Below are 13513 nucleotides of genomic sequence, written 5' to 3' on the forward strand. Positions count from 1 at the left end.
ATTACAGACAGCTACAGAATTGTTGCAATAATTAACATAATTAATCATTTACTTCCGATGAAATAAAATCAGACAGTTTTATTCAAAAGGCGTAAAAGTCATTATAGAATTTTAATGCTGTCTAATGCCCCACTGTCTCTTCATTATGATTTCAAGAAGATGCTCTGATGATAATAACTGATGCGAGTACCTTTACGAACACCTGCATATGCATGTTTGTTTGAACATCTCTTCTTGTGTGAAATGACTTCACCAGTGTTGAGATGTGCCAGTAGTATTGTGGTGTCTCTTTAAAGGAAGGGGGAGTGTAGAAGAGGGACAGAGCAAAGAGATGAATAGAAGGCACCAGAACCACCTACCATGACCAAGTGCGCTGTAAATGTAGGACAGAAATTCGAGTGGAATACAAACGGATCGTCGGGCGACATATTCGAGGGAAAACCATGTTTGGATGTGCCTTATCTGATTCAAAGCATTTCAAATATGGCACTACATGCGACCACAGGAACGCAGGGAAACTATATTTCCTCCCAAACATCTCTGGCATTGTGAAACGGAAAAGAAGAGTGGCTGTAAAAGACATCTCTGTGCCGTCTTTCTCCGATTATCATCAATGGTAGGCATTGCATAATTCACCCGTATCCACCGGAGCCATTCGGTTCCTCCTCTTTGGAAAGAGGGGGACGCCAGAAAAAAAAAAGAAAAAAAAAGAGCGACTTCATCTAGTGGCTGCCTTCTCGGTGCTGCCTGCAATTGTTTGGCAATGCCCTTTTCTCTCTTAGCAAGGACTTGCAGCCAGTAGCGGGGGAACAAGCAGGGGAAGGATGCATTTAAGGCTGGATTTGTGCTGCATTCAGGGCGATTCGGCAGTAATAGCGGCTCTAGCAGAAACAGCGAGTGCGGAGGGCCTGGGAAGTACCCAGCCCCACTATCTCCCCCTTTTCCTCCCTCCCTGCAGGACCATGCTTGCGTGAGGGATGAGGCTGTGCACAGGGACACCAGGCCAGAGCTGCGGCCTACTTCTCGCAAGAGCCGGTCTCTCGACTGCAAGATCTGTGAACACATTGCCACCATCAAATCAGCATCTTTGGTACGCAACTCCCTCTCACCGCCGTTTGCGTAGAGCAAATAATACTGACAATAATAACAATAAAAATACGAGTGTGTTTGCGCGTGCGTGTGTGCGCTAGCTTGTGTGTGCGTGCTTGGCGGCGCGAGGATGAGGAGGGAGGGAAGGGATGTCTGTGTTCTCAGCTGTACATCTGTAGTCATGGCAACCAGATCCTGTTAATGGATGTCATTTTTTCCATCCTCAGCTTCCCTCTCTGCCCCTGCTTTGAAGTGTGTGTATTGCGTTTATGTATAATCCATGTAAATGACCGTTTGATGTCTTTTACCAGTGAGATTTAGTTTATTTGCTTTTTTTTCTCTCGCTGATTGTAAAAGGTTGAATTTTCTCTCAGTCATCTTAGATTGTTGTGCTGATTCCTGAATAGTGGCATCTTACAAATTTCGGATGATTAAACAAACAAACAAAAAGATGTTGTTATGGATTTTTGCTGATCTGGCTTCTGATTGCTTTTTAGTTTGCAGTTTGTATTTTCTGTACGATGTGTGGCTTCATGTTTCTGGCTGCTCGATTTCTTTCACTTCCTGCTTCCCATATTCTTCCATGTAGGGCATCAGGTAGATCGAGGAGCATGAGCAGGACTTTGAGCTGCGGGTGCAGATGTCTGGGTATAAGCGCATGCGGCGACAGCACCAGAAGCAGCTGATCGCCCTGGAGAACAGGCTAAAGGCCGAGATGGATGAGCATAGGCTCCGGCTGCAGAAGGAATTGGAGACACAAGCGAACAACACTTACATTGAGCTGGAAAGACTGGCCAAACGCCATGTTGCTCAAACAGACAAAGAGGTACAGCCTCAGCAGCAGGTGTTATTTGTGAATGAGATGAAAACTAAAGAGTGATGTAACTCACTCTGAGCTGCACTTGTGTCTATGTAAGGAAGGGATTCTATAAAAAGGTGATAATCTGATTATTTGAATGTGTCTTCACAGATGAAGTCAGTTGCAGCAGAAGAGAGGAGGATCCAGCAGCAGATTGTTGCTCAGCAAAAGAAAGAGCTGACTTCTTTCTTAGAAAACCAGAAAAAGGAATACAGGCTTTGCAAAGACAAGATCAAGGAAGTAAATATCATCAACAAATAAGTTTATGAAGTTGCACGCGAAGCATATGTTCTTTGAGAAAATCTTCGCTTTGTCCAAAGTCCATTCACACGGTTTGTGCTGCGTTGCAGGAGATGGACAATGACCCTTGTATACCCAAGGAGGAAAAGCAGGAGCGTCTGTCGAGGCACAAAGAAACAATGCAGCGCTCTCAGGCTGAGGAGGAAGCTCACCTGCTGGCCCAGCAGAGGCTGGTGTACGATCGCAGCTGCAGGGCTCTGAAACGCCGGAGTCTGCTCAGGAAACATGAGTTTGAACAAGAGCAACTGAGAGAGGTACAGTAATACAATATCCTGATGTTACGTAACATTGTGTGCCACCAAGACTGTGAATGAGAGGGAGGATGGTGTAACAGTGAAGCTGCAGAGAGAAGAGCAGAGGGTAGATGAGTGTAAATGCCTGGGGTCAACCATCCAAAGCAACGGACCGAGAGGTGAAGAAGAGAGTGCAAGCAGGGTGGAGTGGGTGGAGATGAGTGTGAGAGGTGATTTGTGACAGAAGGATAGCAGCGAAAAAGAAAAGGAAGGTTTACAAGATGAAAGCACGACTTGCTGTGATGTATGGTTTGGAAACATTGGAGCTGAAGACGTTAAGATTTTCACTGGGAATGACCAAGATGCACAGGATTAGCAATGAGTACATCAGTGGGAACGCTCAGGTTGAGCAGTTTGGAGACAAAGTTAGAGAGGCAGTCAAGCTTGAGAGGGTTTGGACATCTCAATCTTGCAATGCAGGAAGTGAGGTCTTCCTCTCTTCTTGCAATGCAGGAAGAGAGGAAGACCTCAGAGAAGGTCCACAGAGGAAGTGAAAGAGGACATGCAAAGGGGTGGTGTGACAGAGGAGGATACCAGGGATCGGGTAGGAAGGAAGACGATCCACTCTGACGACCCTTAAAGGGAGCAGCCGAAAGAAGAAGACTATACCACCATGAAACAGCGTTCACAGTCACCCGCTTTTGGGATGATTGTTTCTGTTTTCAGAAGCTTTGTGGACACAACAACTTTTCGTAGCTTGAAGGAAGCAACTAAGAGTTATTTTTACTGTTAGTAATTTCTTGGATAATGTATACTTATTTACATTAATGACAACTATAGATCATAGGATATCATTCATAAAGGGATATCTTCTGGTGCACTCACCAACGGTATAAAAACTCTGAGGCATTAATTTAACAATTAATGATAACAACCAAGAAAAGGTTAAAAAACTCAAAACTCCAGGTGTTGTACAGGGTGCAAGGGTTTTTCTTCCACAGTGGAAAAGGGTTCCCCAGGGAAGTACTGGCATTGTAACTGCATGTCACTTACATAGTTTTCATGTATTTCAGCAAAGAGAAACACATGGAGATAAATAGAAGTTTTAACATTAAATCAAAAATAATAAAAATTAAAAAAGAAAAAGAAGAAAACCTGTATTAAGATATATGACTAATTAATACTGTCTTTCAAAATGGTCCATTTTCGTGTCCCAGGAGCTGAACAAGAAGAGGACCCAGAAGGAGATGGAACATGCCCTGATGATCCGGCAGGATGAGTCCACCCAGGACCTGGAGCGCAGGCAGCTGCAGATGCTCCAGAAGCTGCGCATCGAACTCATGCGGCTGCAGCACCAGACAGAGCTTGAAAACCAGGAGGAGTACAATAACCGTCGGCAAAGGGAACTGCACAGAAAACACACTCTGGAGCAACGACAGCAGCCCAGAAACCTCAAGGTGCCCGAGATTTACTCTTTGCTGCTATTCTGTGTGGTGGAGAGTTTACATCCCATGAACATCTACATAATAACCTGATGAAGTCATGCGTTTACGCTGAAGCTCTGCAAGTGCTGTGCAATGCATTCATAGCATTCAACTTGACTGAAATATTTAGCCTGGTAGTCACCTGTAGAAAACCATTAAACACGTTGCCATGAGAACTGCTTCCTCCAAAACATGCGTGTTCACAAGTTTAAATCTCGTCTCTCTTTATCTAATAGCACAGTGGTCAGAAGCCCACTTATGACAATAAATGTTCAAGGGCGCTGCAAACAAATTAGTTATTTATTCATACAACTTTATTTTGTATACTTTGAAAGGGTAGACTGAGCAGTCTTCAGGCTTTGAATCCACAAGCCTAATCATTCAGTTGAGTTATGAACAACCAACTGAACCAGCTTTAAATTTAAATATACCAAGAAAAGAGCACGAGACTAACATTCAATCATTATCTCTGTTGCAGACACTGGAGATGCAGATCAAAAAACAGTTTCAGGACACATGTAAGGTGCAGAATAAGCAGTACAAGGCTCTTAGGAACCATCAGCTAGAGGTGTCTCCCAAAGGTGACCATAAAACCATCCTGAAGGCCCTGAAAGAGGAGCAGACACGCAAGTTGGCCATACTGGCTGAGCAGTACGAGAAGAGCATCAACGAGATGATGGCTTCACAAGCGGTACGCAGCAGTTTGTTATAAACAGTTGAAACGGGGCTCGTTCGTCAACACAAGAGCCTGGAATTTCAACAGCCACACTCGCTGATGTTTGTCGCTAACTCTGTCTCGCCGTGTTTCTAGATGCGATTAGAAGCGGAGCAGGAAACGGAGTGCCAAGCTCTGAAGCAGCAGCTGAAGCAAGAGATGGAACTCCTGGACGCTTACCAGAAAAAAACCAAGTCACAGATGGAGACCCAACATGAGCGCGAGCAGCAGAAACTTGAGCAGAAGGTCTCCATACGGAGAGCGCACCTTGAACAGAAGGTACGTTTAGCATCAAAGCTATTCTAAAATAAATCCAGCATGATACCATATTTTATGAAAATGATGCCAGATAGGTAGGTAGACAGATCTGCGTCCAGAGAGACGATTTATCAGCTGACAACAGCATAACAGTGGCACTCTAGTTTGTAGTCAAGTGCACCGTGGACATGGTAAATATGCTTATTGTTTTATTCATAATATAGGAAAGCCATGCCATGGCAGGGCTCTAATGATGACAGCGTTGTTCTGTTCACCACTTTTGGTTCAAACTGAAAGATCATAAAAAGTAATTTCATAACATCTTGTGGAGATAATTTGGTGGTTGTTTTGAGTCTTCTTCTAATGACACTGTGAAACTGCCTTTATAGTTTTGAATGAAGTACTGTTTTAGATAGTTAAACCTGGGTCACACATTCCTGCCTCCTCAGGCCAAGGAGGAAATTCTCTGGTTTTTATTTGTCTGATACTTGAAATGACAAAATGCCACACACTGTACATAAATGACGGCATCTGGATTCTCTTTTTTGCAAACTGAAGTTTGTCATTTTGTCTGTTGGTGTTTTACTTTTTTGAAAACAGACAACACAAGTGAGCAGTGAAAAGATAAGAAGACACTACACAGACACATGTATCCCCTCCATTATCATCTATTTTACAATAACTTGGACCATAATTTGTAAAATAAACATCATGCTGAGGTGCAGTCCAGGGTTAGGCTGATAAAACAAAATAAATCCATCAAGTGGGCAGTGATAGAATTATTTTCATGTTTAAGAAAAGAAGTCTTCAGATTACACTTTGCTAAAAAACATCACAAAGAACCTGCACAGTGCTGAAAATCATATAAAACGGATGAAACCAAGATTAACCTTTACCAGAATGATGGGAAGAGAAAAGTGTGGGTGAGTGAGAGAAACAGCTCATGAATCAAAGCCGTCCACATCTTCTGTCACTCATGGTGAAGCCAGTGTTATAATACGTGCATGTAAGGCTGCGTAGCACTGGGTCACTAATGTTTATTGATGATGTGACTGCTGATAGAAGTAGCAGAAGGAATTCTGAAATGTCCAGGTCTATACCCAGCATGGGACCCAGAGTTTCCAGTTTTTGGACCTTTGAGGACCTTCTTTCATTTTTCTGTTTGCTTCTTAGATTGCTTAATATCTACATTTTGATTTACAAATACTTCCTTACTTTTATGAATCTTCAGTTCTGGGTTCCAATATGTTTTTTGTTCCCCCATTGTGCCCTATCTCCTCCTATGCCTTCTTCCCATGTCTAGTTTAATCTAGTTTCGTTTTACTTTTTCATTTCCTATGTGTTTTTTTTTGTGTGATTTGTTTTGTTTTTCTTTCCTCCTTTGGTCGTGTTTTCTTGATTGTCTACACTGCCTTCAATGGGCAAGTGTTTCACTACCCAACAGTTTTCTGATATTAAATATGAACCTGAAGCCAAAAAGACCCATAAAGACCCAGTTTTTCATCAAAGGAACAAAAATATGAATTTTAATGGAAATGTAGTAATAGGTTTCTGCAACATCTTTATATACAGTAAACATGTTGAAATTACTGACAACAATTGTGATGCAACAGCTGAATTTTTTTGCGGTTGATTCTGATTTCCAGTTTTCCTCCTACTCCTACTTTTTTTTCCAATTCAATTTCTTACTAAGAACTATGATTGACGGCATATATGAGGAAAAATAAACTTTTCTTCAGTACAGGATATTGTAATTATAATAAAAGAAATGCTTCAATTTTCAATTTTGAGGCGAATTCAATTCCCCTCAAAGTGCAGTAAGTTACGGGATCTTCACCTTTACATATTTGACCTTACCAAAAAAAAAAAAAAAGCAGATACAGTGGATTTATGTAACAAAACTTACATTATTTTTCACTATGTTTATAACTTAACCATTTACAAGGACGTCAACGTTTTTCTTTTTTTCACTCATGGCAGCTTTGATCCTTTGCTCATACCGAGGCAGCTGGATTCCAAGTTTTGGATAGCTTTAGCTCCTTTGCATATAGGCAACAACCAGTGCTTGTTGCATCTCCAACCATAATGCCATTACAGATTAAAAAAAATAGGTAAAATGAATCTAATTCCATTTACCGTGCTGTGTTTTCATTGCAGATTGAGGAGGAACTGGCTGCACTGCAGAAGGAACGTACCGAACGGATTAAGCACTTGTTGGAACGTCAGGACAGAGAAATGAATGCTTTTGACACAGAAAGTAGAAGCCTCGGCTTTGGAAGCCTGGGATCTATAGACTTCCCCAAAGAAGACAACAGATGAAAGTGGATTTATCTCTAAAGGACAACATATCCGTGCCCTTTTCACGTCCACTTGACCGTTTGTCCCACCCAGGGTGACAAAACTGGATTACTTTTCATTGCTCTTAGATATTGCATCTTTGAATTGGGGTGTTGCGTGCAATGAGAGCCTCTTTTGTGAAACTTTAAAGGGGGGTGGGGGGGTAAAACAAAAGAATCTACACAACAACGTGTCAATAAAAGTCAAACCTAGTCAGTGTAACTCAAAAGCCTATGTGTCTGAAATAAAAGACTCTTTCCTCCATGCCATTTTCTCCTTTTGGTATGAATTGAATAAATCAGGAAATTTTAGTAAAATGGGCACTTTGGTATGTTTAAGTAGAAACCCATCTTGTTCATATGAGGCTTAATGTGTGTTACATGGAGGGACATTGTGGAATGTGAGCTACGGATTCCCCCGTGGTGTTAAGCTGCTTTGTTTCGGTTTTGTTTTGTTTTGTTTTTTACTAGTTTCATTTTGTTCTCTTTATTTTATTCTCTGAATGTGAATATTACTGTATGGGGTCACTGGATAGTCAGAGTTTTTTATTTTCCAGTCATACTTCCATTTTGTGCTTATGCATACAGTATACTGTGGACCCTCACTTTTCTAGGCAGTTCTGATCTTTTCTTTCATTTGATATGTAGACTCGATTGGCATAAGCTTGATCAGCCCATTTATCTTATCACAACTCAAGATCCCACTTGGTAAAACTGCTTATTATTGCATGCACTTTAAGGACAAATTCAGGTTGTGAAGTGAAGCATGAATCTGTCAGAGATTTTAGCTGTTTGTAAATAAAAGTGGTCATAGCATTTTTTTAGGCCTATGGATACTGGACATAAGCGCCATATTTGATATGATAATTTTCACAAATGCCTTTATTTAAGTTGTGCCTGAAGCAGATTTTAGTTACGTGTTTGTTATATCTATATTTTACCTACTGAGGCCGGCACCATTTTTGTTTTTGAGTTCATCTAAACTTGTGAATCATTTAATGTTCACTAATCAAAGTTCTTGTAAAGGAAAATGGTGAGAATTGTGCTGTATAATTTTTGATATCAATATTTGTACATGAGAACATAGCTAGAATATACAGAGACACTCGTCTGTTACTGATACCAGAGTCTAATGATAAAGATTTTGCTTCGTTTTCTTTCGTTTTATAATATAGAGAAATGGTCATACAATAGCTCAATATATTGCTAAGTCAAATCACTAGACTTTGAGATTGTAAAGATGGAGGTGAATGGAACCACAGACTTCATATATCAGTATCAGCGACGCCACAACAGCAGACAACAGCATGTGGGTCTGGATTGCATTCTCCTTATTACTGTCTAATGATAAGATTTACATCTTTTTTTGCCATCTTTGTTATGGTCATTGAACAGGTTGCACAATTATTCCATTTCTACTGAATGGAAGGGTAATTGTTTGGTGCTTAATTTCTAATGCCACTTTTAGCCTTGTGGGTTTTGTCTCGGAGAGACGATTGATTTTTACAAAATGTAAAGCATTTTGAACCCCACCCCCGCCCCCACTCTGAGTCAAAACACTACTATGTTTTTCAAACACTCATGACATATTTAGAGTACCCCATGCAGTGAAACCCTCTTAAAAGAAAATTAAGTATATGTATGGAAAAATAAATGCTATTTTATCATGGGACAGTTTTTGGAACATTGTTTAATGTGGTGGTCTTGAATGCAACCCTGTTACATTTTTTCTTTTCTTTTCACGTCAGAGCCACAACTTGTATTAATGTTTGGTTATGTTCCTCACAGGGCTGAACGCTAGAAGACGCGCCCCGGGGTACAGCAGACGAACGCGATGGCATTCAGCGTCGGAACGCAATAGCACTTAAATGCTCTTGTTTTACACCTAAAATTCTGAATTTGTTTTCTAAGGTCGAACGGCTCCACTAAGATTTACAGTCTTTGACGTTTTCATGAACTTTCTGAAATTTGATGACAGCATTTCTCATATGCAGTAAGGCCTTTTGTCTTGGTCACGTGTAACTGAAAGCTTTGTGGACACAATTTTTTTAAAAGTGCTGTTGGGGTGCTTGAATAAGTTTGTTTGTGAGCTGCAAAACAATTACAATTTGTGTGACTTTTATGTTACTAGAAAGATGTATTTAGTTAGAATAAAGGGGACTTTCCTAAAGAACTTTATTCACCATTTCCTGTGCAGTTCAAAGACAAAAATAAAAGAGATTCTGTTGAAAACAAGGACTCTCAATTATCATCCTGCATCTCATGTCAGAGTGCATTTCTTATCATTTGTGGTTAAATTTTCTTGTAAAGCTTTGTCATGTGGTGCAAATCGTCTCACTTTTGCTTTTCTTAGTGCATTATAACCACAGTGACCTACATCAAATCAAATAAAACGCTGTTTATCATAATTTACTGTAGGTTGCAAGCACGCAAACACACATTTGTTAACTTGTGAAAACAGAAACCTGAAGTTGGAGCAAGAAGTGAGAGAGAAGTTGCACTGCAGAGCGTCCAGGTTCCTCACGTTTCAGGGAAAGCCTGCTTGATTTAGGTAGTGAGTGTGGTTTATTTTTTAGCATGCCTCTACTTTATATGTGAGCAGGAATCTCACTGTAGTTTCCTTGAACTGCCGACATCTGTTGCAGCAGTTGCCAGTCTCGCCGCAACCCCTCTTTAATCCCCTGGGGTAACTGGAAACCCCCTGAAGGTGGCAAAAGAGTGGTTAGATTTTACCTGAAGTAGTGCTGACAGGGATGTGGCGCATTGAGTTCCCCCTCATTTTTCTCAAGTAGTCAGTAGTTCAGCAATAATACATCTAGGGTATTGAAAACAAAGGGATGGTGCCAGCTCATAATGAGGTTTTTTCACTTTCAGTGAAAAGTTTACCTGTTGCTTTTACCTCAGAGGAGATTGCCACTTTTCTGTCCTGCAGACGTGCACTCTGACCTGCAGTCTGACCTGCAGTCTGACCTGCAGTCTGACCTGCAGTCTGACCTGCAGTCTGACCTGCAGTCTGACCTGCAGTCTGACCTGCAGTCTGACCTAAAATGAAACCTAGTGATGCAGATAGTGAGCCAAAAAGACGTCATTGCGTGTCTCGAAGCAGAAGTGTTGGGGGATGACTGTACGATTAGCAACAACAACAAAAACAAAAAAAGCCCAGTTTATGTTATTTTCATATTTTCCCATCCTGTGAGATGTCTAATGTTTACTCATAAATCTCTGGAAGACACGCCACACTAGCATGTCACAGTGAGATCATCCAGTGTTAAAGTCAGCCCATGCAACAGATCGCATGCTTTACCTAAGCAGGCCCAGTCCTTTTACGCACTCAGAAAATTTGTGATTGAGAAATGTGACCTGTTTCCTGTGACCCTGCCGGCTTCCTGTGCAAACACCCGCTTGAAAACATTGTTGCAAAAAGACACGTGGTCTTAGGAGGAGATTTAGGAGTAAGAGATGAAATTCAGGAGAACCATTTACCAAATTTAACAGAAGGTAGAAAAAAAACCCCAATATGAAACAGCTTTCAAAATCCCCCCTCACATTTGTGGTCCAAACAAAAATAACATTTCCTCAGCACTTACCTTAGAATTTGTTGGTTATGTCAGAGTGAACTTTGCCAGGTAGCAGCAGGACACTTTAGTCATGTGGTTTTGTTTTTGAATCATTGGGGTCATGCCTGCGCCAGCGAAGCCACTGAAAGCTAAACACAAACTGAAAGATCCTGAGTAATATCAGACTCCTCCTGCGTGAATGCCTATACATAGAAAATAAGAAACGTTAAGTTTCTTTTCAGATCTATAAAACAAACAAACAAACAAAAAAAATTATCAACACCCAGCTTTGCACAGACAGTGATGAGCTCACTTTTACCTCCACGCACCAACAAGTTTCTCACCCTTGCCATTTAAAGAGTGGTAGGAAGCAATTTGGTGAGCATGTGTGAAAAGTGTAGGTTGACCTCAGTCCTGATACGATTTTCATTCATGTATGACACTGTTTTCTAAATTCTGCAGGTTACTCTTTCAGTTTTCTTGAAATATATAAATATAAGTGTTTATTTTCCATGCACAAAAAAGGAAGTCCTATTTTAAATGCCACAACCCTATGTCCATACATGTCCTAACGAGCAGACAATGCCCCAACATGCCTATTAAGGGAGCAGGCATTTAGATACATTGCCCACTTTGCTTGTTATAGGCATAAAAAAAAAAAAAAAAATGCACATGTGAACGAAAGGAGGAAATTCTGGGAAATTTGGTTGCCTCACAAGTGCACGTCATTTCCTCCTCTGACAAATGTGCGGTTTCTGTCTTTAAAAAGTTTTAAAGCAGTGTGATTATGACAAGTCCGCACAATTTGCTTGTGATACCGAGAGGAGAATGAATGGTCATGTAAAGAATATGCATTTTCAGCAGTTCATGGAAACAGCAGCAAGTAAGTTTTATAGTTTTTTGTCTCCTTTTTGTGCTTTAAATATAAAGCACTGAACACTTTTGCATCTTTTCTTGCCAATAGGGATGTGGTTATTTTTAGCGATTTACAGCTGTTGTGAAACTAAGAGCAGTTTGTCGTTTTCTGCGTCAGTAAAGGAAATTACAATGCTTATTAGTTTCTTAACATAATGCTACATAAAATACTGGAAATGGCACCGTAAGCTTTTACTTGCCACATATTTGGTGTACAAAAAAAATAAAAAAATAAAAAATCTCTTTTTTGGTTTTTATACAAAGATCCCCTTAAACCCACCAATGTGATGAAGGATAACCATAACTGACTAGCTCATTTCTCCTCAGCATTACTGTCTCTCTTGCTGCTTATGACTGTTGATTCAACAAAAACTGTGGCATTAAGCACGAATCAGCAGTGTGGGAATCTCCTGCAGCAGTACAAGATCACCAGAATTGTACACAAGGAATCTGGTGACCTAATCAAGACATATGTGAGTAGACTACAGGCACAAAACTGCTCTACTTTACCAGTATACTGGCAGATATACTTGTGCACTTATAAGCTATGTAGGCTGATTCCTTTCCTTTTTCCCCTTGTTTGCAGAAAGCCGCTCAAGGGGAAATGTCAGAGCTCTTCTGCAAGGTGTCGGTGAACGACATCCCTGATCCCAACATCTCTGGGCTGGATCCCCCAGCAAGGATAGCAAGCATCTACACGCATCTCCAAGCTTTCCTCCCACATTTTAAACGTGTATACAAGCAGCAGACAGACTTACAATCGCCTGGCAGCCCTCTCCTGAAAGAGCTCACCAGAGTCTGGGGTCGCACTGAGAGTCTGGCCAGTTTCATGAACACATTTTATCAGAGCCTCTTCCCAAACCTGCCCATACCTGAGCCGGCAGGGGGGCCGACAACACTACCACCAGCTCAGAACGTCTTCCAGCAGAAGGTGTACGGCTGCGTGGTCCTGAAGACCTACAAGGATTTCATGTCAAACGTTTCCAAAGAACTGAGGAATCTAAAAAGCAAAGTGTGCACGAAGAGGACACCAATCAATGCATTCTGAAGATGACCAGAAGGTGGCCTTACACAGTCAGTTTCCTGAGAAAAACAAATGTAAGTGTAAAAGTGGCTGGAGTGTCAATGCAAGCTTATTTATGGTATTTAATATTTATTTTCTTTTGTGTTAATTGTCATGCTGTTAAGGAAATGTTATGTCCATGCAATATGTATTTAATTTGCAAAATGCCATTGGGAAAATCCTGTGTTGATGATGTAAACTTATTTGCGCTACACACACCAATTAAAAGAATACTTTGCATCTGTACTATGTGGTCAGCATCCATTTAATCATTTTTGTCAGAGACCATCTGAAAAAAAAAAGCATGGAGTTAATACAATACTGGTGCCTACTTCAGGGCAAAAATCTAAGATAAAGTGATGTTTCTACAATAATAATTCTTCTTCCTTTGCTTCTGACAAGTTAAGATGGAAACAAAAAACATTGCAGCTTGTGATCTGCACAGAATCAGTCCATCCAGAGGGGTTAAAAGAAAATCAGGAAGCTGCTGAGACGCTGACTGCGTGATATCAACTCTGAATGACGCATGTGTTCAAAAGAAGGCTGCATCAGATAGGAAAGATTTCATGAAACTGGCGGGCTGTCTGGCTAGTCACAAGGTGTGGGTGTGTGTGGTTCAGATAATAGTTGTGCACTACATTAATAGTGTGTGCTGTGTATCCTTGTGTGCCTTAAAAAGAAGAAACTGCAGCTACAAAAAGGAA

At 40.8% G+C, this 13513-nt stretch overlaps 2 protein-coding genes across 2 annotated transcripts; both read left to right on the plus strand.

Annotated features, from left to right (window-relative positions):
• Positions 1 to 254: 254 nt before the first annotated feature.
• Positions 255 to 9530, plus strand: taok3b (TAO kinase 3b). The gene is made up of 8 exons (XM_042225786.1): positions 255 to 1090; positions 1679 to 1915; positions 2060 to 2188; positions 2299 to 2502; positions 3699 to 3938; positions 4444 to 4656; positions 4777 to 4959; positions 7096 to 9530. Exons 2-8 carry the CDS (start codon positions 1730 to 1732, stop codon positions 7255 to 7257), a joined length of 1317 nt encoding a protein of 438 aa, XP_042081720.1. The 5' UTR covers positions 255 to 1090; positions 1679 to 1729; the 3' UTR covers positions 7258 to 9530.
• A 2016-nt stretch (positions 9531 to 11546) lies between these two features.
• On the plus strand, positions 11547 to 13055 carry m17 (IL-6 subfamily cytokine M17). Its single transcript, XM_005934687.2, has 3 exons — positions 11547 to 11714; positions 12074 to 12219; positions 12333 to 13055. Exons 1-3 carry the CDS (start codon positions 11660 to 11662, stop codon positions 12792 to 12794), a joined length of 663 nt encoding a protein of 220 aa, XP_005934749.1. The 5' UTR covers positions 11547 to 11659; the 3' UTR covers positions 12795 to 13055.
• The last annotated feature ends 458 nt before the right edge of the window (positions 13056 to 13513 follow it).

Source organism: Haplochromis burtoni, unplaced genomic scaffold, assembly GCF_018398535.1.
Source record: "Haplochromis burtoni strain Fernald_Lab_line unplaced genomic scaffold, NCSU_Asbu1 Contig_182, whole genome shotgun sequence".
Taxonomy (NCBI): Eukaryota; Metazoa; Chordata; class Actinopteri; order Cichliformes; family Cichlidae; genus Haplochromis; species Haplochromis burtoni.